The 25089-nt window shown below is 42.0% G+C and overlaps 3 protein-coding genes and 1 long non-coding RNA gene across 7 annotated transcripts; 3 read left to right on the top strand and 1 right to left on the bottom strand.

Annotated features, from left to right (window-relative positions):
* The first annotated feature begins 1144 nt into the window (after positions 1–1144).
* Positions 1145–6865, top strand: LOC115686965 (jasmonoyl--L-amino acid synthetase JAR4-like). Of its 3 annotated transcripts, none has more exons than XM_030612405.2 (6): positions 1145–1317; positions 1705–1876; positions 2502–2810; positions 2896–2997; positions 3295–4118; positions 6294–6865. In XM_030612405.2, the coding sequence occupies exons 3-6, from the start codon at positions 2518–2520 to the stop codon at positions 6830–6832; spliced, it is 1758 nt and encodes a 585-aa protein (XP_030468265.1). In that variant the 5' UTR covers positions 1145–1317; positions 1705–1876; positions 2502–2517; the 3' UTR covers positions 6833–6865. The 3 variants fall into 3 exon arrangements, with proteins under 3 accessions (XP_030468265.1, XP_056160615.1, XP_056160614.1); XM_056304640.1 differs by lacking the exon at positions 1145–1317 and adding an exon at positions 1327–1467; XM_056304639.1 differs by lacking the exons at positions 1145–1317; positions 1705–1876 and adding an exon at positions 1983–2397.
* A 2967-nt stretch (positions 6866–9832) lies between these two features.
* On the top strand, positions 9833–15016 carry LOC115686964 (uncharacterized). The gene is made up of 5 exons (XM_030612404.2): positions 9833–10400; positions 10995–13266; positions 13654–13714; positions 13850–14073; positions 14529–15016. The coding sequence occupies exons 1-5, from the start codon at positions 10286–10288 to the stop codon at positions 14584–14586; spliced, it is 2730 nt and encodes a 909-aa protein (XP_030468264.2). The 5' UTR covers positions 9833–10285; the 3' UTR covers positions 14587–15016.
* Positions 15017–17125: 2109 nt separating this feature from the next.
* On the top strand, positions 17126–21303 carry LOC115686966 (protein trichome birefringence-like 25). 2 transcript variants are annotated; one of them, XM_056304650.1, is made up of 4 exons: positions 17126–17458; positions 17573–17724; positions 18827–19104; positions 20339–21303. In XM_056304650.1, exons 1-4 carry the CDS (start codon positions 17454–17456, stop codon positions 21128–21130), a joined length of 1227 nt encoding a protein of 408 aa, XP_056160625.1. In that variant the 5' UTR covers positions 17126–17453; the 3' UTR covers positions 21131–21303. The 2 variants fall into 2 exon arrangements, with proteins under 2 accessions (XP_056160625.1, XP_030468266.1); XM_030612406.2 differs by having other exon boundaries at positions 17128–17724.
* Positions 21304–22474: 1171 nt separating this feature from the next.
* LOC115686968 (uncharacterized) lies at positions 22475–24293 on the bottom strand. The gene is made up of 3 exons (XR_004006400.2): positions 24125–24293; positions 22809–22877; positions 22475–22719 (listed from the first exon to the last, which is right to left on the bottom strand). It is a non-coding gene; the product is annotated as an uncharacterized LOC115686968 (long non-coding RNA).
* Between the last annotated feature and the right edge of the window lie 796 nt (positions 24294–25089).

Genomic DNA, 25089 nt, shown 5'->3' on the forward strand with positions numbered 1-25089 from the left:
GATCCCATCCTCTGTTCAGATTTGAGACTCCGTGTTGACAATAAGAATATTTCAAAGGAGAAGGAGGAGGAGCAGCTTCAGCGAAAACGGTGATGGCTCAAAATCGTGCAAGTCTCGGCCGTGCAAGATTTGGAAAGTGTCACGCCCGTAAGCAAGTGAGATTTTCAAAAATTTTGAATCCTATCTTGGATTGAACCAAACATGGGAAAAATATATATTTTTCAAATCGGAGGATATTCGAAAGATTTCTAATTCCACCTTATCTTATCCTATCTCAATCCAAATCAGGGGGCGATCAAACGCATATATGCTTTTTTGGAAACAGTGGATAAGTGGAGCAAAATCTTTTGATTGATTATGATATTTTGAACTAATGGGTAAGTGACACGTATTTCTCTAACCACTTTAATATTTTGGCGGATGATAAGAGTTTGATAGTCTATCGAAATAACAGAAGATACGAAAATCGAGAAAATTTTTATAAGTATGAGGGTTCATATCATATCTTTGATCCGTGATTTACAAGTATCCCCTCTTTGAATAAGGGCGTTGCTTGTTTGGTGCTTAGATCATGCATGATCTCGGGGGTTGTGTGTCAACAGGATAACCACCTACATTCGCTCATCTTCGTTCTTGTTTCACCATGTACTAAAGCCCATGATCTGTACAGGCTCGCATTCAAAAAGATATTGCGATCTTAGGAGCAGTTTCAATAGACACGTAAGTATAAATGTTTTGTTAATTCTCTCTCTTATATTAAAGTAAATGAATAATGCTACAAATACCAAGACTCATCAATTAAAAAAAGAATTAACTATAAAAAAATGAAACAGATAGGCAATATATAAATATAAATTAGCCAACTCTGATTGAGGTAATGTTCAAATTGGGTAAAGAAATGCAGAGAATCAGTTGTTGCCTGATTTTCCGCTTTCGTATGGTGCCAGCCGAACGAATCTCTCACTCTCTCACTCTCTCTTCCCCGCTTGACATGGAGACCAACATGGCAACAAACAAACAAATGCGACAAATGGAGACCAAACAAACGGACGATTGCAACACGATCTCTCTCTCTCTCTCTCTCTCTCTCCCTCGAGTAAATAATGCAGATGAAGACAAATGGGTGGCAAAGGAGTCGGCGATGTATATTGCCAACCTTGGCTTTGTCGTCCCCTGTTTCACCTCGTCTACATCGAGATTTACACACCCAACTCGGCCCCTCTCTCTCTCTCTCTCACTCTCGCTCTCTCTCCCCCCTATGAAAACATCCTCGTTTTGTCTACAATTGGCTCCACTCAGATTTCTGGTTCCTTCCGGGTACCCTCCCTCTCCCTCCCTCCCTCCCTGTTCCTTTCCATTCGCCCATTTGCTTGTGCTCTTGAATTTTCTTCTTCCATCTCTGCTGCTAGTTCCCTTTTTTTCTTGTAGAACAAGTTAAAGCTCGTTCGTTTCGTTTTGTGGCGACAGGTACTGCATGCGTCCGCATGCCGCTGTCTCTGTGTGTGTGTGTGTGTGTGTGTGTTTGTGTTGGTGTCTCTTGTTAACCTTAATTCTTTCCCTTTCTTTTCTGTTTATCCATTCTCTGTTTGTGTGCTTGGGTTGTCAATTCGAAACTAATCTTTGCTTTCGGCTTTGGATCACTGTATAGTCTAGATTATTCACCAACTCTACTGGTTGTTAACCTCTGTTTTTCTTGCTTTTCAGCACCGCCCCAATTCATTGAAGCGCATAGAGGTGCAGCTTCCGCGAAAATTCTGTATGGTTGACTGAGTTGACCACTTTCAAAAAGAGGAAAAAAAAAAAAAGAGTGGTTGGAATTCATACCACACTTCTTGCTTTTACCAAACCTGGGCTGAGGAACTGGTTCTTGTGGCATGTAAGTTTTTCATGCTTCATTAGTCTCTGGGAAGTTTTTTAGTTTTCGTTTCTTTGAGATTCACCCAATAAGTCAGTTTGGCTTTATTCCATGGTTTCTTAAGTTGATCATTGTATGAGTATAGTCTTCTATTGGACTTTCAATTATGAAGCAAAGCACACACTTCTTTTACTTTTCATGTTTATTGAAGGTGACAGTTGAACTTGGAGTTTTAGTAGGAACTTTGAATCTGCTCTTATTAAGCTCCCTTTTCTGGGCCGGAGAAAGTTCCAGAAAGTCAATATGCCAGCTGTTTATTTATTTGGTCTTTCTTGGACACAAGCTCCCTCAGTGGATGTTCTCTGCTCATGCATGATGTCAAACGTTTGTTTCTATAAAGATTCAAAATTTTGTCCTCCACTGTTTCACCTCAACATTATTCACCATTTTTTACTCTCTGCTGAAGAAATTCAATATGTTGAATGCCTACGTAATCTGGTTTTTCTTTTGCGTCTGAGTATGTACTACTTGGCCCTCTTGAGGTAAGTGATTACGTTAAAGGGAATTACATCACATCAGTACTTTCACTGTTCTATTCATCATTGGTGGTACTTATATTCCCTTTTTTTTTTCGCTTATGTTGCAGCTGGGGGATTTTGAAGATGTTGGACACGATGGAAGGCACGAATTTTGACATTGTTATAGATGAATTTGAGGCTATGACTAAAGACGCCAAAAGGGTTCAAGAAGAGACCTTGAAGAAGATCTTGGAAGAGAATGCTGAGGCGGAGTACTTGCAGAATTCGGGGCTTAAGGGAAAAACTGATCTCGAGAGCTTCAAGACTCATTTTCCTCTTGTTACTCACAAGGAATTGGAGTCTTACATCCAGAGGATTGCGGACGGTGATTCGTCCCCGATCCTCACCGGAAAACCTATAACCACGATATCATTAAGGTAATAGAGCTTCGATGATTCTATTACTATGAAACCATAATGAATGGATTCTGTAGCCATAATTGATTCTTGCATGGCGTTGCAGTTCTGGTACCACTCAGGGAAAGCCGAAATATGTACCCTTCAATGATGAGCTTGTGGAGTCAACTATGCAAATATACAGAACCTCTTTTGCCTTTCGAAACAGGTATACAAGAAGAGCTTCTTGCTAGTTTCAGGGCTGTATGACTACTTTTAAATCAGTTTCTGCATATATACATTAACTAACCTTTTTGTTTGTGATCTGCACCATTCTTTAACTCAGAATAATCTACATGAATTTAAAATACTGTATTTGGGGCGCAATTTATCATCTACATAATCCCAGATTTCTAGACAAAGATTTTGTGGAATTCTGGCACACTAGACATCATCTTGATCACTGTCTTAAATTTTTTATGTGCGCTGCCAAATTTTATTTTGAAAGTTCGATTATCCTTCACAGAGTATACCCTATTGGGAGTGGAAAGGCTTTACAGTTCATTTATAGCAGCAAGCAGTTTAAAACCAAAGGTGGCCTGGTGGCTGGTACTGCCACAACTAATGTGTTTCGAAGCGCACAGTTCAAAAGTACTATGAGGGCAATGCAGTCTCTTTGTTGCAGTCCAGATGAGGTGATTTTCGGTCCTGATTTCCACCAATCCTTATATTGCCATCTCTTGTGCGGGCTTATCTTCCGCAACGAAGTCCAGTATGTGTCCTCCACATTTGCTCATAGCATCGTCCATGCATTTCGAACCTTCGAATTAGTTTGGCAAGAACTGTGCAATGATATGAGGTGCGGGGACCTAACTAGTCAAGTCACTGTTCCATCCATCCGAGCGGCTATGTCAAAATTGCTTAAGCCAGACCCTGAGTTGGCTGATCTCATATACAGTAAATGCTCCCGGTTGAGTAATTGGTATGGAGTAATACAGGAGCTTTTTCCAAATGCCAAGTACATTTATGGGATTATGACTGGGTCAATGGAGCCGTATGTAAAGAAACTGAGGCACTATGCTGGGGATCTGCCTTTATTAAGTGCAGATTATGGATCGTCTGAAGGATGGATTGGAGCTAACGTAAATCCTAAGTTGCCGCCGGAGTTGGCTTCTTTTGCCGTTCTTCCTAACATTGGCTACTTTGAATTTATCCCTCTCAGGGAGATGACTGAACTCTCAGGCCAAGACAACGAATCATCCACTTTGCTTTGTGTCGATCCAAAGCCAGTGGGTCTGACTGAAGTCAAGGTTGGTGAGGAGTATGAGATTATTGTCACCAATTTTGCAGGTATGTTTGTTAATTTTATGTCTAGGTTGTGTCTTCATAATGAGCACAAGTTTTCTTCATTGTCATATCTTTCAGTATCACATACACACAACACATGGATGAAATTTCATCTCCCAGACCATGCATAAAGTGTTCCGCCATATTTCTTCTCTGGTTTCTAACTTAAAAAAAAAAAAGCAAATCCTTTTTCTGTTTCCAGAGGGAAACAAATGCTAACCTGTTGAGCATTCTGGTGTACCGTGTATGGAGGAAGATCTGTGTGGCCAACTTAGGGTGGTTAAATCCCGTGTGCTAATAAGAGTGAAACAAACCAATTGTTCTTACGGTTAATAAGACAGAACCAACAAACATGATCTTTAAACTTTAGCTCTTTTGATTAGTGGAATTAGAATTTGAAATTTGAACTTTGAGATCAGCCTTATTTCTTCATCTGAAGCCATTTAGACAAATTGGTGGCATATCTAAGCGGTCCATCATATCTGTTACAAGATAGACGGCCTGTTCTTGTAGAAGATCCACGTGTATTCTGTCGTATTTTGGGTGTGTTCTGAGGTATTTCATGGCACAACCTCAGAGATTCCTTGATCCTTTTACTTCTGTTTTTATCCCAAAATTTATTTCAAAAGAGAAATGGTTCTTCCAATTCATTTGTCACTGTCAGCAGGTTTTTGTGGGTGTTCTTTTAATTGGCTTGGGGGTTGCCTGTATCTCTGTGCTTGGCCGGCTCATCTTGTTTTATCCCTCACAAACAGAGTCCTGCATCTATCTTAGTTTTGTTTTTATTGCAGGCCATTTTCATTCATTGATATAAAAAAAAAAATCCCTTTTGAGGTTGGACTTGGATGTTTTATGAAATGTTTCCCTCGGGCGGAGACTTCCTAAACCTTACATTATCTTTGCTTTATGATTGTTCACCTGGACGATAAGTTCTCTGGGTCACTTGTAAGTGGTGACTTGAGTGGAAGACTCTTTTCCAGTGCAAAAAGAAGAGTATATGCTGGCTTCCATTAAGGAAGGACGAGACTTTTGCAGCACTTAGAAGAAAGTCAGTGCACTAGCTTCCATCCGAGAGAGAGAGAGGCACTACATCTTTTCTTTTTATTTAGGATTTTGTTCGACTGGAAAGCGATAAATTTCAATTTGCTGCATGCTTGGGCAGCAAGGAAACATGAAACGCAGAAATTTATTCCACCACCACTTCCTGGTTAGGTTAGTGGCCACTCTTTTTTCAGAGAAAGTAGAGCAGAATTTCACTGGAAGGTTATTCCCTAGAATTATTCGTGCATCTACCACAGTACAAGATCACTAATTGCTTCTGTAGAAGGAAAGTTCTAAGAATTGATTGAAAAAACAATCAAAACACGACTGCTTCTTTAAGAAATGAGCCAGAAGAATTTCTTGGTTGTTTTCTTGCTTTAATAGATTTATTTCGGTCCCCACCAAGACTGCATTAAAGTTCTGATGGAAGACAAACAAGGGTTAGGTAAATGCCTTGTTTTCTTATTTTATATTATTATAGAGATAAGTTCAGACGAGTATATATAGAATAAAAAAGGTCGTTGTTTCTTTAGATAGAATAAATTTTCCGGACCAGGATAAATCCACATCCTCCAAATTGGATTTCTTATAATTTTATTCTCTTAATTTGTTGCCTACTGGAAATGCCGGTATCTTGTGGCCAGTTTTAGAATCTCATTGTTGACCTTTTTGACTTTATTTTATGTTAATTAACCTTTCTTAAGCTCCTGCATATGGCAACCTTGTCATACTTGTCCTCCTTGCACAATGTGTCAGTCTCCCTTCCTGCTATTGTGATTAAGATTTTCCACATTTTAGTATCTTCAAATAAATAAGGCTCTCTCTTACCATTTTGCCTTTTTCTCTTTGAGATTCAGGGGATTTATAATGTAATGTCATTATTATGTTTGTTCCATGTTTAGTTTGGAAAACTATTTGATGCAACTTTGTTAATTATACCATCTACACTGCTGTAATTCGGTGTCTATTTGTACTTACAAGGCCTACTCTAGGAATAAATTTGCTTTTTGTTAGGAGAGTTACGCATCGATACATGCGATGTCAATCTATATGAGTTCTCTTTCCCATTTATTGTTTTTATCATCTCTGTTCCTTTTATTCCCTTGAATGGTAACTTTCTGACTTTAAATTTTGCAGGGCTGTATCGATACAGGCTAGGAGACGTGGTGAAGGTCGTGGGATTTCACAACTCCACCCCTGAACTCCAATTTATCTGCCGAAGAAATCTCTTGCTTACTGTCAACATTGACAAGAACACTGAGAAAGACTTGCAGTTATCCGTCGAAGCAGCAGCCAAGTTACTGGTAAAAGAAACGCTCGAAGTCATAGATTTCACCAGCCACGTGGATTTCTCGACGGACCCAGGTCACTACGTGATATTCTGGGAGATGAATGGTCAAGCCAGCGATGAGATCTTGAGAGAATGCTGCAACTGTTTGGACCGCTCGTTTATCGATGCAGGGTATGTTGGCGCGCGCAAAGTGGGCGCGATAGGGGCCCTTGAACTCCGAGTTGTCCGGAGAGGTACGTTCCAGAAGATCCTAGACTATTACATAGGATTAGGAGCCGCTGTTAGCCAATTCAAAACCCCGAGATGTATAGGGCCTAGCAACAGCATGGTCTTGCAGATATTGTGTGACGAAGTCGCCAACAGTTACTTCAGTACAGCTTTTTGATTGGGAATTATTGATAAATCAGGTTGTTTTAAAGTTTGTGATTTCAGCCGTTTACTTGTTTCTTAGGCAGAGATATTCGGCTCATGATGCAGAAAACATAGTTTGCTTAATTGGACCTGGTCAAATATACTTGAGATTTGGCTGCTGAACCTGTGAAATAACAGAAGAGGACGAGACAAATGTGGACAACAAACATGCCTGGACTTGCAGATAACGTAAAAGTGCTGGCATTCAACCTTGAGCTTATCCATCTTTTGAAATAAAGTAATCTGATTAAACGTTGGCAAGTTGTGGGAGAAAGGTAAAGCAGAAATTGGGGTAATGAACAATGCAAACGACAGAGACATGAGAGGGATAAAGACGAGGGCTTTATTTTGCATGGATATTTGTGTAATGACCTACGTTGGATTTGGAGCCTTTTGTTTGGATTTGTTCTAGGAGCATTTCTTACCTAATGACTAGGTTAAGAAAAAAGACGATGTCATTTAGTATTTGTTTAACAGGGCGATTGACACCTCCAATCATCTTGCAATGATGATCAAAAGCCAGCCCCCACAGCTTGGCATAAGAAATAATCCTCTGCGATCAGAGAGGCTAGTCTTCGTAATGACTGTGATGACTCTTCCAACGGGCAAACCCTCTTTCTTTATGCTGTGTGGCTGGTGTGTGTTAGTTGATCATTCGAGTCGACGGCGAATCGACTCTGACTTTGGTCTCAAATTTTGGAACAGCCTGTCATGAGTTCGTGGAGCAACAAAAATAGCGGGGTGGTTTGCCTGTTTATTGGATATTGGGTTGTTTATTGATTGATCCTAACGTGCATGGCATGAAAGAGGCAGAGACCTCCTAACCTCCTCCAAAGATTCCTTAAAAGAATGCTTATCCTTCATGGTTCCTCATTCGTCAAATCCCATCAAAGGACCACCCATTTCCTAACGGACAGCTTCCTAACTTAAATCCAACACATCTTTGTCGGTTCAGTAAAAAATAGATCTTCCTAAAAGGAAAATTCGAACATTTAGGCTCCGTTCGTTTGGCGGAAAATATTTTCCTTTTGGAAAATATTTTCCCGGAAGTCATTTTCCTGGAAAATGTTTTCCCGGAACATAATTTTCCGGTGTTCGGCGACCAATATGAAAAAATTTCGGAAAATATTTTCGGCCGGCGCGCGGCGGCGGCGGCGGCGGCGGCCGGCGACGGCGGCGGCGGCCGGCGGCGGCCGGCGGCGGCGGCGACCGGGCGGCGGCGACGGGCGCGCGGGCGACGGCGGCGGCGGCGCAGCGGCGGGCGGAGACCGGGCGGCGGCGGGCGACCGGCGGCGGCGGCGGCGGCGACCGGCGGCGGCGGCGGCCGGCGCGGCGGCGGCGGCGGCGGCGGGCGCCGGCGCGGCGGCGGCGGCGGGCGCGGCGGCGGCGGCGGTGGCCGGCGACCTTAGTGAAAAAGAAGAAGAAGAAGCTCCGGAAAATGATTTCCGCTTTTGAAGAAGCGAAAATCATTTTCCATAGACTTAGGCTATTTTGTGAAGGGGGGAAGGAAAATATTTTTCCACGGAAAACGTTTTCCGCCCCCCGAACACCGGAAAACCCGGAAAATATTTTCCGGAAGAATATTTTCCGCCAAACGAACGGAGCCTTAGAAGAAATTATATTCTCGCGGTAGCTTTTCACATTCGGTATGCTCTGCTCGTCAAGGAGAGCCATCACTATCACACAACAGTACATGTTTAATCAGCTGCTAAGCACCCTAATCAGGAACCATTCTCACAAAAGAAAAAGCCAAGATCAAAGAGAAAGAAAGGAAAGGCGGAGAAGGTCCTCCGAAAGAGGCTGTTCAAGTTCTGTATGAAGAAGTGGGCCGCCGTGTCTGAGAAAGAAAGGGTCCAAGCACAAAAGGCAAAGCCTTGTAATTCTGCATAAATGACTCACTCAACTCCCCCCCTCTCATAAAGACAAAAGCTCACACACCCTCCTTCAGCTCAACCACCAACTTACTTCCGTGAACTCCTCCCAACCCTTTTCTCTCCTCTTTCGGTAGGTTCTGGGCTCCAATGAGACATTGCCAGCCTGGACATCATCCTGAGAAAATGCACCGCTGTCCGAACCTCTAAAGTCAACAAGGTGTGCAGGTGGGCCCCGGCATATCTTAGGCAGATGGCAACACCGGTCAAATTCTCAGGAAATCGCCAGACTTGTAATTTTACGCGCCTCTGTCTGCTCTTGCTCTGTCTCTCGCTTTCCCACTTTGGCTCTTTCACTTCTTTTCAGGAGAGTCCAAAACAGTGCTTTTCTCTCTCCCCCTGTCATTTCCTCACTTTTCCCCTCTTTTCGTTTCTCCATGTATAAAATAAAAGAGCGAATAAAGCTGAAAGCTTATAATAAATAAGGAAAGAAATTGGAAGAAAAAGCAAAAGCGCCAGTTCCTCCCATCAACCCCTGGAATCTCTCCGTCAGGTGATAGAAAAGCAGTCACCCCCTTACTTATCATTGCTAATCATCCATTTTAGGAGTTTAATCGCACCAGACCCGCCTCCTCCTTCGTTTGGAAAGAGCCCGCTCGTAGATCAAAGCACACATTGGTTTAACTCATCGAGTTCGGGACCACGCATTGATTCTTTAGTTCGATAAATGGAGGGAAGTTCTCCACTCGTTACTATAACAATTTATGAAATGAAGATTTCCGAGTGGATTAGCTCGGAAAAGAAAACTATTCGGATTATGGGTGCAAGACACTAAGACAGGTCCAACGTCCTTTTGTGGTATCGATAGAATAATGAGATTTTGACTGATCATTAACATCACGAGATCAAGTGCTGAACAAGCAAACAGCAACAGGGGTGGGCATAGCACATAATTCTTGTCCTCGCACATTTGTCCTCCTGATGTTCGAATCCTAGTCATTCCCCGACTCCGAGGAGCATCATTGGCTCGACGACGCTGTCCCACCCTCCACACGACGTCGTCTCCTATCCTCCCCTTCCCTCTCTCTTTCATTCCTCCCTTGCATTTCCTTTCGGCATTAACTTTCCGCGGCAACGGCAATGGTCTTTGGAAGATGATCCCTTCCAACTCTCCCTCTCTAAAATCAGAGCCACCACCAAGCTTCGATCTTCTCTGCAGAACCCCACGAGTTCGAGGTTCGTGCGTAGATTTCTGAAGAAATATTTCTCCACCCATGTCCTCAGTGTCGTCCCTCCTCTCTCTCTGGGTCGTCGTTGCTTGCTGAAAAATCTGTAGGGTGGACATTTTCTTTAAAAAGTCGAAGACTTTGCTAGTCTCGACCGTTCGCGGACCCGCCTGTCCCTTTCGCTTCACATTAGAAACCACCCAGAGGCCTCAGGAATCCAGTTCAATGACCTTCTCTCCCCCCTGGTTTTCTCCCTTACAATAAAAGAAGGAGCTTTTTGTTTTTCTGCTTAGACTTGTCGCTCTGGTTCTCAGAGAGGTTTTCCTTCGAATGGAGAACGCGGAGAAAGTTCGGCTGGTTCGGTGTCCCAAGTGCGAGAATCTGTTGCCGGAGCTCGCCGATTACTCTGTTTATCAGTGCGGTGGTTGCGGAGCTGTTCTTCGGGGTAAAGTTCCTTTTTTTTTTCTTCTTTTTGTTTCGCGCTTGCCGAGTCAATTTGAGTCTTGCTTGGTTAATGGGAACATTGTGGGCAGTACTATGGAGATGAAGGGTTCACGATTTGCTAAAATAGTCGAGGCATTGCGTTAGATGCGTTGGTCGGAACTTTGATGTTGTGACGCAGCATGATGATTCGTAGTTCGGGGATTATCAATTCTTTCTTTGCAAACTTCGATACGTGTCTCGATTTCAAAATGATGGCTTTGCCTATGCTCGTTCGTCAGGATTTTTGCTCACGGTCTGATAGAGGGCTTCCTGTGATTGATTCGACTGGGAAAGGGCGGAGAACGAGAGAAGAAAAAACATACATTTTTCACTCAAAATAATAAACAAAGCCAATTTGTAGGAGACTAGGGAGGTTTAGAGGACATTAGAAGTACCTGATCGAACTCAAAACCCTGGTACTTGTCATTTCTGCTGCATTCAGAAGACTTGGAACTCGATGTGTGTGGAAACTATAAGGAGGGTAAGTTCACTATGTTTACACACATAAAAGAAATGTTGATCTTCGAGCTGAACTCTTTCTTTTCTCGACATGCAGCAAAACCTAAAGTCCAGGGATCTGATTGCTTATCCGAGAAGTCCGACGATGAAAGGATTGGAGGAATTTGTGAAAAACCCGAGAATCTCTCAGAAAAAGCAACAGCCAACTTGTGCAGCTCTTCTGCTTCGGATGTCAAATCCAATGTGGGATCTTTGAGCTTTGATCATAGGGGTTTGGAGGGAAATGGTATGGTAGGCAGTGAATTTACTAGTTGCAATTCCAAAGACGCGACTCCAAACTGGCTTGTTGAGAGTGGACTTGATCAGAACGACGCTGGTAATGGGCTTTGTGAAGGTAATGGAGAAGACAGACCCCAAAATGGCTCCACAATTGGGCCTCAAAGATCAGGAAAAATGGTCGATTGGCAAACTAGGGAGATGGGTGGCAAGGATGAATTCCCGAAAAGCATGCACAGTGATTTCCATGGTGTAAGGTTATCGACTTCTAGGTATCCTGACGAGGGTCCTTCAAATTACCAGTTAGATTCTCATTTCAGTCATGAAGCACCATTAAGGAAACACAATGATCTTCATGAAGATAACAGAGTTCATTACCTTGAAAGCGATCGAGCTGAACTCCTTAGAAAATTGGATGAACTTAAGGATCAACTTGCTCGGTCCTGTGATGTGGTTGACAAAGCCAAGGATAGTTTTCCTCTAAATAGAGGGACGGTTGCTCCAGATGCTTATGCTGGTCCAAATGCATGCTTTCCCATTGGCTCTTCAGATTTGAATAGAAACCCATTTGGGTCCTTTGATCCTTATAGACATTCTGCGGGGCTCCCTTATACAAGGCAGCAGCAAAACCCCTTCTCTTACACCAACCAGCACGATGTTATGCACAGATTTTACAGCTCAGTGCAGAAACCCAATCATTTCCCTGGGTACAAAGATACTTATGCTTCTCATGTACACGGGACAGCTCCAGGTGAATACCATCGACCGCCTCCTCACATGTTCTATGCAAGAGAGTATGCTGATGCTACTTCGGATCCTTTTGGACCGTACAAAAATTCAGGTCTTCATCAGTCTGCTTGCCGTTGCCACCATTGCTGTGACAACCATCGGGAGGTTTCTACAGCAGTCCCACCCACTGCATTCTACAATAAGAAGTTCTCTGATGTCCCACAACATAATGGTTTGTATCATCATGAGGATCCAGGTTCACTGGGTTGTCATTCGCTCAATCCTAGGTCAGCTGTCCCTCCATTTATTTCTCACAAGCCACAGTCCCATGTTAGACAGCCAATTGACTTGAATTATGAAATGGGTGGCTTTGTACAACGCCAACCTCCAAGGGTTGTTTTAGCTGGTAGTGGTCGTAGATTGCATCCCATTGCTGGTGCTGCCCCATTTGTAGCTTGTCACAATTGCTTTGAATTGCTGCAACTTCCCAAGAAAGTTCTGCTCATGACAAAGAAGCGGCAAAAAGTTCGATGCGGAGCCTGTTCTACAATGATTTCATATACGGTTTTAAACAAGAGACTTGTTTTCTCTGCTCACACAGGAGCAAAAGAAGCTAATGCCGATTATGAAGACAGCTCTTATGAGGCACTGAAAGAAGATTATGTGCATTCCCGTGGCTATGTCAATGGAGACAGCACCAATTTCTCTTCTGAGGATTTCGATAATTCTGGTTATGAGTTTCTTTCATTGGACAGAAAGCAAGCTCCATTGACAGCGTGCCACAACTTAAGCCTGAGTAACTCTCAAGAGATGGAAGGTCTGCATTCTACCTCCCCTAGTAACTCGGATGATGAGCATAGCCCTGACGGTTTGATTGGATTGAGAGACTCGTCACAGCAGCCAACAAATTCTACTCGGTCTCCACCACCTCCCGGTTCACCTCTACAAAAACATTTTGATCACTCTTCCCATAATCATGCAGTTAACCGGTTTGGTAAGGGGAATCGCAGTAGCCGATCGGATCATGAAAAGGTCTTACCAAATAAGGCTATGTTGCGGCAGAATTCTCTACAAGAGGCTTCACTTGCAACTGAGATGGAAGTATCGTTCAATGAGTGCTCCGATACTGGGGTATCACAAGAATCTGGAGATGCAGGCAGAGAACATGATCAACCGAGAAGTAACAAGGGGAACGAATCATTTTTCATGAACATTATCAAGAAGAGCTTCAAGGATCTTTCAAGGTCCAATCAAAGTGACGAGCATGGCAAAGCAAAAGTCTCAATAAATGGGCATCCCATATCAGATCGTTTGATAAGGAAAGCTGAGAAGCTTGCCGGACCAATACAGCCTGGAAATTTCTGGTGATTATCCAATCTCCAGAAGTAGCCTTGGTTTCTTGTTCTTTTGGTAGATCTTTTCTCTGTCATATTTTCAATAGGGTTTTACTAATATTCCTAGTTCCATCCCTTCACTTAAGAGAACCTATAGACTTTTGGCCTATCGAGTTGTTGTGCATGCTTTTCCTAAGGTTGAAGTGCAAAGTGTTTTATGTATGAATCTGGCTCCCACTTAGAGCTTAGATTAACTATTAGTTTGACTAGGGATACTTGATTTGACCAGACCGAATATTTCTTTCAAACTTGTTCTCCTCTTGATGGATTTTTGTTGTGTGTGGAATTATCTATTGTGCACATTTGCTAGCCATATACATTTTCCTCACAATTTTGTCCTTAATTTACTTAATCCAGGTACGATTATCGAGCTGGTTTTTGGGGGGTCGTTGGTGGATCTTGTCTTGGCATAATTCCGGTGAGGCAGCAAATACAAACTTATCTGACTAAATGCTCAATATGAAGCCAATGTTTATGCATATTTTCCCTTTCGAATGGCTTATTTCTGGTTATGTTTTAAAGAATGTCCCTCTCTCTCTTCTCTCCCCTGCAGCCATTCATTGAAGAATTTAACTATCCTATGCCCGAGAATTGTGCGGGAGGAAATACAAGCATCTTTGTTAATGGTCGAGAACTTCATGAAAAGGATTTGGCTTTACTTGCTTCCAGAGGACTTCCGACTGGTAGAGATAGGTCATACATCATCGAGATCTCCGGACGAGTCTTGGACGAGGAAACCGGTGAAGAGCTGGATTGCCTCGGTAAACTTGCTCCAACGTGAGTGCTAGTAGTTGGTGATTTTCACGGTCTAATTTATTTAATCACATTTGAGGCTAATGAATTGCTTGTCTGAATTTGGCCGTAGATGATATTTGGGACTGCCTACCACATACAGTGTCTGAAAGAAATTATGGTGATTTACCTATGAAATTGTGGTTAACATGATATTTAAAGCCATGAACAAACTTGATAGCAATAATTACTCCTCTTTTCTCTCCTTTCTTGTTATATTCATATAGCCAGGGCACATTTATTTCTTTGCCTTCTACTTGTCGTTTCTACTAAAAATCTCTATTATAGCAAGTTCTATAGCGGAATGACATAACAGAAATGAAAGTTCACATCTAAATTATCATGTGCACTGTTCTGTGTTGAAACTTCCATATTCCTGATAATGAAGGTAGATAACTTGTCAAACTTATTGCTTGTTTGATTTCCTCATTTTTTAACAGAGTCGAGAAAGTGAAGCATGGGTTTGGTATGAAAGTTCCAAAATCAGCTGATTACTGATTTTGCATAATGAGCATTTCAGAATGCCCAAGTGATACCGTGATGCCATCAAGTTGTACCTGCGAGTATTCAGACTACTGGGAGTTCAGCTCAAAGAAGTCTTGCAATGTGCTTGTTCATTTTACCATTTTTGCTTCATGATTTCTGGGAGGTAGTTGTTTGAAGTTTAATGTGTGATTCATTTAGAACTTGAAGATGTGATGAATGTGCTGAGATTTCTACCTCTACCTTACTTGTAGACACGCTGTATGTCGTGTATTATTTGTAGAGCTTAGAAGTTCAAGGGTCGATTAAAATGGAATTTATAGATATAACATCGGATGAGGAGATTTATTTCTACTGCTGTACTTACTAGTTGCTCTGTACATCATTCTAATTCCGTTTGTATTGTGCTTGAATTCAAGGTCTTTTTCTCTGTGTTTGCCCCTGATTTTATGCACTTGCTGGTATACAATGGCTTTTTTTATGAATGTGACAACCTGTAGCAAAATGCAATTTAAAGGATGTTATATGCCGTATGCATATTACGTTTCCGAAAGACGTTGACTCGAATCCAAGTACTTGGGGGGGCAGTGCCGGCACCGGGTGGTGTGGGGGCTGTTGTCTGGCTCGTACTTCTAAGGAGGTTATTGACCTGTTCAGTACAAGAGCAGAAAGGCACGCGCTGTGTATGCATGGCCTTGGCCCTTCATGAGAAAAATGGGAGGACAAATTCAACCCCACATGAAGTGTGGGTCTCTGAACTCTCGATCTCATTTTAATTCTTTGTGCTTTTTTCGCGCTGGGCCATCAGATAATCAGTGTTGTAGATAGTGGCTTCAACTTTTCAACTGGTGGGTCATCCGAGTGCTTCCAAATCCAAAAGGCAGATAATACCTTTAGTTTGTGGAGAGAGAGAGAGAGAGAGAGAGAGAGAGATTGTACCTGTTGCAGTTGTATGAATCACTGCACTATTGTTTCAGAAGGAAATTCGTACTGGAATCCTCGAGCTGATTGTCCACGTATGTTGGTATGGCTTAATTCATCCAAGAAAGAAACTCGTTCTAGTGCGATGACATGACAGACAAATGGCGTAAGTGTTTACAGTAACATTGAAAAGATGGATGGCCAGAAGTTAGAAACGGCTTCATTTTGATTGGTCAGCTTCATGAAAAATCATTCTGCCACACTCCCCTTTGTTCACCTCTTTCAGAGTTGTAAAATCGATTGATTCCATTAAGGACAGTAAACACGTTGCACCTGCTGAGAATAACAAAAATTTATAGCAAGTGGTAGGCATCTGAGGAGATTCGCCGCTAAAGTGAAAAGCTAGATCAAATCAAACTGAACCTGTCGTGGATGTCACAATTTGAATTCGTGATGACTGGCTTAAAAATTGTCGTTTTGGGAGCAGAGCATGCATGATGAGAAAAAGGAAAAGCAAATGCTAATTGGCTTAAAAGAAAAATCTGGGAGGACTGGCTGAACTGAGCCACCTCCCATTTCAAGAAGATGCGAGAGAGAGAGAGAGAGAGACGTCCTGACAGGACCACTCTCCCTCTGTCTGACGTTGCCAAGCTTTAGTTGTCCTTGATGATGGTTCCCTGCCAGCTGTGCATAGTCTTTCCACTCATTATTACGCTTCTTAGATCTAAATTCCAATTATACCTTTCTTGAATCCAAAGCATATCATTTCTACCACCCCAAAAAAATATGAAAATCATTATCGTCAGTTAGATTTTATATCCAAGTCCAACCTGTTGCGACAGTGACATTCATTCTTTGTCAAACCTCCCACAGTCCACAAATAAAAACAGAGAGAACCCATTATTCAATTGGTTACTATTTCCTCCTCCTTTATTATTCAATAGCAAGTTTCTATGTACAGTATTCAGTTATAAGGGTGAGCATGGTTCAGATGGACAGTTTCTACTCTAAAATTAAGAACCGCTCACTAAGGACCGATTCCGAAAAATTAAAATTGGGAACCGCCCATTAGTTCTATAGATCCACTCGAGAATTGGACCTCTAGTCCGATCCGGTTCTCGAATGAGTCCATGGAACCAGTCCTACTAGCTAAAGACAAAGACGAAAAGACGGAGATGGAGAGTCGGAGATGATAAGGTGAGCATCGACTAAGAAGAGTGAGAGAGAGAGAGTGAGCGTGAGGCGAAAGCGAAAGAAGGTGTTTCTCGGCTCAATGTGAGGCTGTAAGCGTCGAATGAGTTAGGTTTAGATTAGAAATTTATGAATTTTCTTTTAAAATAAATAAATAAATATTATTATTATTATATTACCAGTTCGGTCCGGGTGAGCGGGTGGAAGGTTCCACATCTGTAATCGGGAACTGGACTGGTATCCACCGGTTTCCAAAAATTGAAACTGGGAACCGGACGGAACAGGGCGGTTCTCGATTCTTTTGCACACTCATATTCAGTTGTACCCACTCCTTATTTATAACATGGATTTGGATGAAGCTCACATGCAACCATCTACCGCCTTCCTGTATTCAATTCTTTATGGCATTACATGCCTACTGCTTTTTTGGTCATCTTCTTCTTTTTTCTCCTCTGCCGTCTGAACTTCACTGCATGTTTTTTGACGCTGTGTCGACAGTTTTTATGTGCATTAACAGCTTGGAAGAGGGTAAAAGGCGACGTGACACGTCGTCTCTCTCTCTCCCGTTCAAACCCGTCTTCTGATGTGTTCTCTATCTGTCTCTGTCCGTCTCTCTCTCTCATAATTAAACTCTTTCTGGTTAAACACCACTTGGGTTGTTGCGAAAAGCTTGCTCGCAGTAATCACTAATCCTCCTCCCCCTCCTCTCTCTCTGTCTCTCAAACCTTGCTATATCTTGATCCTTTCTTGGGCACGGGGAGGTGAGGGAAATGAGGTCTGAAATCCACCCATCATCCCTCCACAAGCAAAATTACGTCTTTGCCAAGTTCGCTCTGTCATTTCTATTGATAGGTCTCGCTTTTCGCCTCTTCGTCTCCGATTCCATCAGGTTGTCGTCGTCAGTCGTTCAGGAGCCACCCGTCTCAGAATCAATAACTGAAACTCAATCGCCTCTTGCCTCTCTGCCTATTCAAAAGCCGGGCGATGGTCATTCTTCCGCTACTTTCACGTCCAATAATGAGTCCCTGATCAATCGGACAGGTGGGTGGATTCCTATGTTCTTACTCTGCATGTTCTGTGATACAAGGCTTGCAAGAATGACAAAATGCATTGCGAATGCAATTAGAAAAGTGAATTCTTTATTGCCTGTAGAGTTCTTTACTTGATATGTTTTCTGCTTTATTTGGTCTGTGTTCCAAAATTTTCGAAAATAGCTGTGAATGATGCGGTCAAGTAAGATCACTCTGGGCTAGCAAAATCTGAGCTTTTCCAAAAGTGTTCAGAAATAAATGCTGGATCAAGGAGCTCATTTTACGGCAGGTGGATTCCTATGTTCTTACTCTGAATGTTCTGTGATACAAGGCTTGCAAGAATGACACAATGCATTGCGAATGCAATTAAAAAAGTGAATTCTTTATTGCCTGTAGAGTTCTTTACTTGATATGTTTTCTGCATTATTTGGTCTGTCTTCCAAAGTTTTCGAAAATAGCTGTGAATGATGCGGTCAAGTTAGATCACTCTGGGCTAGCAAAATCTGAGCTTTTCCAAAAGTGTTCAGAAATAAATGCTGGATCAAGGAGCTCATTTTACGGCACCTGCGTTTATGTTTTGTGATGGGGTTGTGTATTTTCACATTAAGTTGGCTTTCTCTTACCTGAGTTTATGAATTGGTGGGAAAAAATTAGATTACATTAAGTGACACTCTGCTTTACATACTCTCCTACTTTGGAACTGCATTGCTGATTATTCATGGTAGCATATCTCTCTCTCCTCTGTTTTGTTAACTGCTTCAATAAGGAAATAATATATAGGATCATGTTTGAATTAAAGTTTAGTTGTGGTCTTATATATTTATAGGGAAGAAAAATGAGAATTCATCTTTGATAGAAGGTCGGTTCACTACAATCTGTTATGAAGCTTACTCAGTCATTGAATGCAATCAAGATAAATCTCAAAATTTCCCGAAAACATAAACATTTTTATTTTGCTGTGCCAATATGTATAATGCAACATGCATAGAGCAATCATACTTTTTTTTTCTTTTGCATGTATTGATCTTCTCTTCATATTTTGATTCTTTGATCGAATGTGATGGTGTGCTGTGTCGTATTTTTAATTGCTCTTTGGCCCAAATTATTTGCAGAAACTTGTGATATCTTTGTTGGAGAATGGCTACCTGACCCATCCGGTCCCTTTTACACCAATGAGAGTTGCCACGCGATTGAAGCTCATCAAAATTGTATGAAAAATGGACGTCCTGATTCCGGTTACCTCTATTGGAGGTGGACTCCCCGGGACTGCGAGTTGCCCAAGTTTGACCCTGAGAAATTTCTTGACACGATGAAGAATAAGTCGTGGGCGTTTATAGGTGATTCCATCTCTCGTAACCATGTTCAGTCATTTCTCTGCATCCTCTCTCAGGTACGTGATCTCAGCATCAGCCTCATAATTTCTACTGCCACAATTGTTCTGTCACTTCCCATGAGCTTTTGTCCAGTCAATGTAAACCCAACGGAGAAAGAAACTCGTTTTAAACAGCTTATAAATGTTCATTGTAAGTGCCATACCAGAGCTATTTGCTTCAAACGACTCGTGAATACGAAAGTGAGTGGAAGGTCATGAGTTATTCACGTAGAATTTCATGATGGAGATTGCCTTGAGTTCTTTCCATTGTTCCTCTAGGACTCTTTCTTGCAGATTGTATCTGGGGCAGGCTATATTTTGGTAGACTGTCTGGCAGATTTTGGCCACACAATTATTTTGGCTTGATGTCAGAATTGGTTTAATTTCTTGATGTTGCATTACCTACAAATTGGTGTTTCAAGAGCTTATTTTATGTGGTCGATACAACTTTTTTGGTTGGACTACTGCTTTTGAAGAGGCTACCAAGTCTTTTTCCTGGCTGGCTGGTTTACCCACCACCGTTTTAGGGAGTCAATTCTTTGTTCTTTTCATACTACAATAATTTGTGATGTTTTCTTGTAATTTTCCATAACAACAGGAAGACCTGTCAGTTCTAATTTGGTCTTAATGAAATTTCCATGTTGTAACCAAAATACAAAAATCGTGAGGGATTTTCTTCATCTTTTCCGGCGCCCTTGCTGTTTTGTCAACTTCTTCCTAGAAACTTAGCCCCTTTTCCACCAAATGGTTACGGTAGTTCTTTAGTTTTTAGTGCACGCACTCAGTTGAATGAGCCACCCAAAGGTTACTTTAAATTATCGTAAGTGTGGATCTTATCCAATGGAGACAAGGTTTTCCAATCACTTATGAATAGCGCAGGTTTGACCTTTGTGTTTGATTCGATGTTTCTGAACTCAACCATATCCTTCAAGTTGGTTTGTTGTCGTAAGTGCGTGCTTTTTAGTATTGGGGTATTTTCATGATAGACTTCCAATGCACGTATCAACAAGAAACTCGATATAGTGGGGGACATTTTACTGAAGCACTGGTGGTAGACCCCATCCTTGTAAATCAGGTTGCACATTTATAAGATTCTTCCACATAGTATCAATTGGACCTATAATAGCTGCGACGTAAAGAAATCCAGCTGTCCCCAATTGTTTTCCTCAGGCCCCATAGCAGTTGGATGAGGTGTAGGTCCTCGATGCAGATCAATCTTATTCCATCTTTACATTATGATCATGTTGTGCAGGCTGAGGAAGCCATTGAGGTCTACCATGACAAAGAGTACAGATCAAAAAGATGGCATTTTCCAGCTCACAACTTCACTCTCGCAGTCATATGGACTCCTTTCGTCGTTAAAGCAGATATATTTGAAGATATAAATGGAGTGTCCTCATCAGAAATCCAGCTTCATCTCGACAAACTCGACAAGACATGGACTGAGCAGTACAAGAACTATGATTATGCGGTGATTGCCGGTGGCAAGTGGTTTCTGAAAACTGCCATTTACCATGAAAAAGATACAGTCATGGGATGTCACCACTGTCCTGGAAAGAACTTGACAGAGCTAGGTTTCGAATATGCATACAGAAAAGCTCTGCAGCTAGTTTTGAACTTTGTCACTAATTCTGAAAATCGGGCATTTGTTTTCTTTAGAACCACCACCCCTGATCATTTCGAGAATGGGGAATGGTTTAGTGGGGGGACTTGCAATAGAACGATTCCATTCAAAGGCGGAGAGGTGGACCTGAAGGATGTGGACACAGTTATGCGCAACATTGAATTGGAGGAATTCGAGAAGGCTGTGGAAATGGGATCCCGGAAAGTGGTCACTTTGGCATTGCTTGACACAACGCAGATGTCACTGTTACGGCCTGATGCACACCCGGGTCCGTATCGGCAATTCCAACCATTTGCTCAAGACAAAAATGCCAAGGTCCAGAATGATTGCTTGCATTGGTGCTTGCCGGGGCCAATTGATTCTTGGAATGATCTAGTAATGGAAATGCTGGTGAACCTTTCGAAAGGAAATCTTCATTGACATGATTTTTGGCGGTATAACATGTTTGGAAGAGGTGGAATCCATATACAAGGATACGGAGAGAATGTCGTAGCATTGTCATCCCATTTTCATCTGTTGGGATGAAGCTTGCAAAGGGATCAATTACAAATACTCCATCTATTACAAATAATTAATTCTTACACATTCTTCAATTCTTGAATTGTTTTTGAGGGTGCAAACAGGATGGTCTTGCTTCAAGGCAGTTCGCTTGTCGGAGTTCATTCACTTACTCTATCTTTGGCCGTGGCAGGGCAGCCCTTCTTGCAAGTTCTTTTCAAGTCACTTGGTGACACAATTATTCGTATGTGGGAGATCGTTTACAAGTTTTGAGATCACTCCGTCTGTAAATGGAGAAGATACTTAGTTCTGCTTAGAAATAGTTCTCGTGCTCCAGAGGAAACTCATTAATTGACGGATCAACAAATTACATCATAACATCTAGCGACACTAGAGCTATACTTATCCTGTAGGGAAATGATTCTCCCGCTTCCCTTGCTGTATATAGGATTGTTCTGACAACAACCTTCAAGAAGATTGTTGAGCGAGCAAATCGCCGAGCTTTTTGCGCCGCGGATGCGATGACAGAATCAACCATTTGCCAAGTGACACTAGGTCTAACCGAGTTGTAATGCGTTTGGGGTGGAAGTGTGTGTTTTGCAGTTTGTGTAGTGAAACTAGTTCTAGTTCTAGCCCCAGAAATCCCGCTCTTATGGGGAACATTGGCAGAATGATGTTCAAGTGTATTTAGTGAAAGACCAGGCCTTGTGGTTGGAGACTCGTCACCGTAGATCATTGACATCATTGTAACTTAGGTCCAAAATAGAGTTAGGTGCTGCTACCTTTTAAATTACAAATGCTACTTGCATAAAAAATGTAATTTGCATTTCTAGATAAGAAAAATAGGAAACAGCACCTCAAGCAAGAGAAAATCATTGATGAATAAAAAAATACTGTGAACTTCTAAAAAAGTAAAAATGGACGACATTAAAATTAAAAACCCCTACGAGAAAAAAATATAGATCAATATGCTAAAGATGCCACCGAATCATTACATAAAGTTTAGATAAATATGCTCACTTAAAATTTAGCTTTAATGATTTAGTATTTTTAAAAAAAGGTACTTTTCTATGTATTTCCTTTGTTCTATTGATTTGGTCAAGTTTTTGCTATAGTAAAAAAAGATGCTTAGATCTCCTTTTATCACAACTAGCAAAGCACGGTTTAACATCGTACCAAAGGCGGCCTTAAGTTCACCAACAAGTAACACAAACATTAAAGCTCTAAATCACTTTTTCAGAAACATCAGCATGACAATTCATTACCTTCTGCCACTAATGGAAACATTTGCATTAGCCACAGTGTTCACTGGTCAAATTCAAAACAACTTATTTTTCGCAGTCAAACAGGAAATGCGACAGCAGCATTCAACAAAAGAGAATGGCCAGGTACATTGGGTTGAACAATGGTCTCGCAACTAATATTTCAAGATACAACTTGCTGTTCCCATCTTAAGGTTCAAGAACGCTCAAAACCCAGCCCAAAGATGGTCCTCACATTCACTTTGAGTTCTGATAAAAGATTCCAAGTTATCGGCATGTCGGAGCAAAAATCCAACAGAGATAATGACCAAAACTTAGGGAAAAAGGAGATTGCTTACACGTCAACATGGTCACTTGGTAGATGATGGTGAATACTCCTTCTTTGGCTCTGGCTTACGGAATGGATCCTACAGATACAGCGATGTAAAAAGCAGGTAAGAACATCAAGAACAAAGGTGACAAAAAATGACTTTGTGACTCGATTGCATGCTTAGCCAGAGACACGTTATATAAGGGACAGCGGAAAAACTGCTTGATGAACTGACTGAAGTTAATTGGACCCTAGCCTGGTTGTCGCAACTTCTCTTTCACAAATTTTCAACAAGTTTTTAAGTGGAAGGCCGGTGCAAGCATATACAATGTACTTCCTATTCTAGCTTTAAAGACTTGGAAAGTGAGATAGCATTGCCTTGTAATAACAGACAAGAGCTGAAGTCTAAGTAACATGGGTCATGTACATGAATTTCCCATCCTAGAACAAAAATGATTTAACAGAAGATGTAGCAATGCGATTTGTTGTGCAATATGACAATGCAAAACTTATTTCCATGGGAATGAACAAACAATAAAAGACTGGCCAGACCGGACAAAAGGAAAATCCAAAATTCGCATTATATATATCTCCCTCACATCCATCTTGAGCCATGTCTATCTCGCAACACTGGATTCTCACGAATATCCCAACAGAAGTAGGTCTTTCAGTTCCATCCTACAAGTTCATCTCTCTCCCTACCATCCCTTTCATTCGAGCATAAGTCCTAGTGGCCCTCCTCTTCCACTAGATCGAAACCAATAAGGGACAGCTACTTATGCCAAGAAATGGCAAACCTGTGACATGAAACAAGTGTAGGATTCTAAAACCACCACGCAACCAACATATTAGGAAACCCTTTTATAAGCCTAGGAAATGTTCCCATTACTGAATTCCCAGGCTACTCATAGCTTCACAAGTACATTTCCAGTAATTTCAATCCAGTATAATCAAGCTTGAAGCTTTGAAACCAAAACAGACTCCCAGTAAACTATTTATATAGTATTGAACAACGAGTAAGCACCAGACGTAAGACACGCAAAATCATTCATCTGAATTCAGTTACAAACATATCATCCACTTGCTGTCCACTCGCGCTTAAAGTCAAACCCAATTTCATGCGACTCGCAAGGATTTCGTCACTGCAGGCATTCAAAGTTTAATAATCTATTTCCTCCCCCCCACCACCCAATCGCCATCCCGCAATAACCAGATCCAACATCGCCAGCCCCCGCATAGAGCTCATGAATTGAAAGCGATAAGACAGAGAATCGGGCGGGAGGCGACGAACGAACGATGGAGGCTATGAAAACGAACAAAAAACGGAGAGAGAGAGATGATTACGCCTAGGAAGATGTAGTTGGCGACGACGACGGCGGCCACGACGCCACCGAGCATGGCGACGGGACCAGTCATGAGACTCCACTTGCGGTGTATCATCTTCCTCCTCCTCCTCCTCCCTCTCTCTCGATCTCTCTCGATCGATTTGCAGGCACTGTTTACCAGCTTCTGACTCTGCAAATGACGGGGATGTGATGTTGGGTATCAACAAAGTCTCGTATGTCCTTTGGTTGGGCCTTTTCGCTTGATTGGGCCTTGATCTCATGAACTGGTCTTTGTCACCCATCTTTGATTATGTGGGTCTCCGGCGGATCCCGTGTTGTCCGAGCTCATATGATCCACGATCGAGATGGACTTAGATCCAGGCAAGAAATTCCCTGAAGCGTTATCGGGGAGATGACGGATAGGGCGCTTAGGTGGTCGACACTCAACACCTCTTTTGCTTCCTCCCGAGTCGGAAGGCTCGAGACACCTTGATTAATATAGCTCCTCGCCTGTGGGCCCGAATAGATCGGCCATCGTCGTTGTTGCCGGAAGTAGGCGCGCAAGAGAGAAGGTCTCGTTAATCGCCAAATCGGGGTATGAGAAAGTAATATGGGTTATCACTTGTCAGAAAGTCGATTTGGTTTCAATTTGCAACGGAGTAAATCATAATCTAGTTTGTACAATCTTCTTGAGTTTTCGGGTTATTTGATTGAAGAGAAACGTGATCTAGAAAATCGATATGCTAAGTGATATAAGGTGCTTTTATCGAGTGTTGAGCATGACCCACTTATTTAAATAGTTGTTCATAACATGTGCCATCATCGAATATGCTAACATTGTGGACTTATCGCTGGCATTGCGTTTGAGCGGAATCTGACATGTTTGTACCACGTAAAAGCCAGGAACCATTGAAGACTTTACGGTAAGCTAAAGACATATATATGATCCATCGGCAACTGATACAAAAGGATCCCAGTTGAGGC

The sequence above is a fragment of the Syzygium oleosum genome, unplaced genomic scaffold (genome assembly GCF_021117445.2).
Source record: "Syzygium oleosum isolate NSW1041296 unplaced genomic scaffold, Sole_v2.1 Sole_v2.32, whole genome shotgun sequence".
Taxonomy (NCBI): Eukaryota; Viridiplantae; Streptophyta; class Magnoliopsida; order Myrtales; family Myrtaceae; genus Syzygium; species Syzygium oleosum.